The 1846-nt window shown below is 28.2% G+C and overlaps 1 protein-coding gene across 3 annotated transcripts in view; it reads left to right on the top strand.

The window, feature by feature from the left end:
* LOC106692362 (uncharacterized) overlaps positions 1–826 on the top strand; it is a 14108-nt gene extending 13282 nt beyond the window's left edge. For all 3 annotated transcript variants that reach the window (XM_014438269.1, XM_014438271.3, XM_014438270.2), the window contains exons 5-6: positions 135–260; positions 630–826. In XM_014438269.1, coding sequence (XP_014293755.1) covers positions 135–260; positions 630–807 — 304 coding nt within the window. In that variant the 3' untranslated portion in view covers positions 808–826. The remainder of the gene's footprint in view (positions 1–134; positions 261–629) is intronic.
* The last annotated feature ends 1020 nt before the right edge of the window (positions 827–1846 follow it).

Here is a 1846-nt window from a genome sequence, read left to right as displayed (position 1 = left end):
TATTAAAATTATACATAAAATAAAACATATCAAAACCCTTTTAACATCAAAATATACTATTCACTAAAAAAGAGCATATTACAATATATTGTAATGAGTTTGCCTTAACTCTAACCGTTGACATATGTGATCAGGGAAGCTGTAGCCTCACTGAGCGACAGCTGTATTAGCCGACTCCAGGGCACATCCAGGGTCCTCCTGAGGGAACCGAAGCTGAGGTTCAACTCTACCAGTCCATATACCCCTCCAATTATAACCAGGTAACTGCTCTTGATTTAGAATTTATCTATCATTTTAAACGAATATGTTTATATTTTCATCAATTGGTAGTTGTTCTTAATCTTCCTGTAAAGTAATAAAGTATCCACCGACGATCACTCTAATCCAACCACTCGAATGGAACATGAAGTAGTCACCTTATCTTATCATGATCTTAGCATTTTGTTTGTTTTATGGCCTTTCAATTGTGTATACTAATTTGTAAGTTGATTTTTATTTTAATTTATTAAACAAATAACTTAAAAATTAAAAATTTGCTTTTCCTTCATTTATTCTCATTGAAGCTTCAATTTATAAATTATCATATTAAAACTTGGCTAATATTTATACAAAAATTTGTGTTCTGTCAGATGGGAGGTGCAAGAAGGATCAAGTGGTCAGCAGAGTCGACCAGCTGCCATGTGTGCAGTCCAAGCTCGCAACCCATCACCGGATGACACCAACATCGAAGAATTAGCGTCTTATTTTGACCTTATGGTACATATCCCGAAGAAGATGTCGGTCATGGCGGAAATGATGTATATTTGATTACACTATATCAATGGTGTTATTTTTTTTTTTAATTATAATTTGTTTTCCCTTGTAAGAAGGGTTTTGTTCTATTTCTAACTTCATAATTCTGATTTTTTGACTGTTTTTACCTTTCTTTACATACGTGATCTTTATTTATTTACTTCTTAGCACTTGTTGAATATCATTGTAACAATGGAACGTGCTAACATTGCAAAAAAACATGCTCTCTCTGCCCATTAAGGTTATATAATCTATAATCGAAGTATTATGTTGGTGGGTTCTTACATTTCTCTGTACGAATAATTAATAGATTATATTTGAAATTATATGTTTGCTAGCCAGTTGCTAGTAGTAATTATAATATATATGATTGATATTTTTATATATCTTAATTGTAATTAGTGTGATTGAGTCCTAATTTTTAATTAATATTTTTGTATTTATTTATGTTGTTTTGATTTGTTATATTGCCTTCTCCCCTAATAGGCCATATATTTTCTTAATAATGTACTGTAATTGTTTCTATTCAGTATGAAAAGTTTTATCTAATACCTTGTTGATGTGAATTTAATGTAGTTAACATCTCTTGTAATTTTTTTATTATTTTACTGTTAATACCATTTGGTTGTTTTGATTATATTCATTTTACTGTAAAAAAAAATTTTTTAAAGGTAAAAACAGTCGCCTTATTTTCTCTAATTACATTGTTACCACAGTAAAAAAAGTTTCATCATATTGACATTTACTATGGCTTGATCCAAATTGTGTATAACATTTAATCTCCAATCAATTTTTTTTCCTTTTTATAAAAATAATGTAAATGCATATATATATTATAAACATAATAAATGTTACTTGTTTTGTCAAAGGTTTTTTTTTTTTCAAGCAATCCCTTGAAACTATTATAATATGTTTATGTTTAATATGTACCACTTATTAGTGTTCTTTAATCCTGGTTGCATACTCCCCTATAATCTTATCATATTTTTTATATATTGTTATATTCTTGAATTATATAAAGTAAATAAAAGAAATTTACTTTAAATGAAAATTT

This window comes from Halyomorpha halys, unplaced genomic scaffold (assembly GCF_000696795.3).
Source record: "Halyomorpha halys isolate HHAL.00 unplaced genomic scaffold, Hhal_1.1 Scaffold53.1, whole genome shotgun sequence".
NCBI classification, from domain to species: Eukaryota; Metazoa; Arthropoda; class Insecta; order Hemiptera; family Pentatomidae; genus Halyomorpha; species Halyomorpha halys.
Note: the sequence above shows the minus strand (reverse complement) of the source record. Positions and strands in the feature narration are given on the sequence as shown.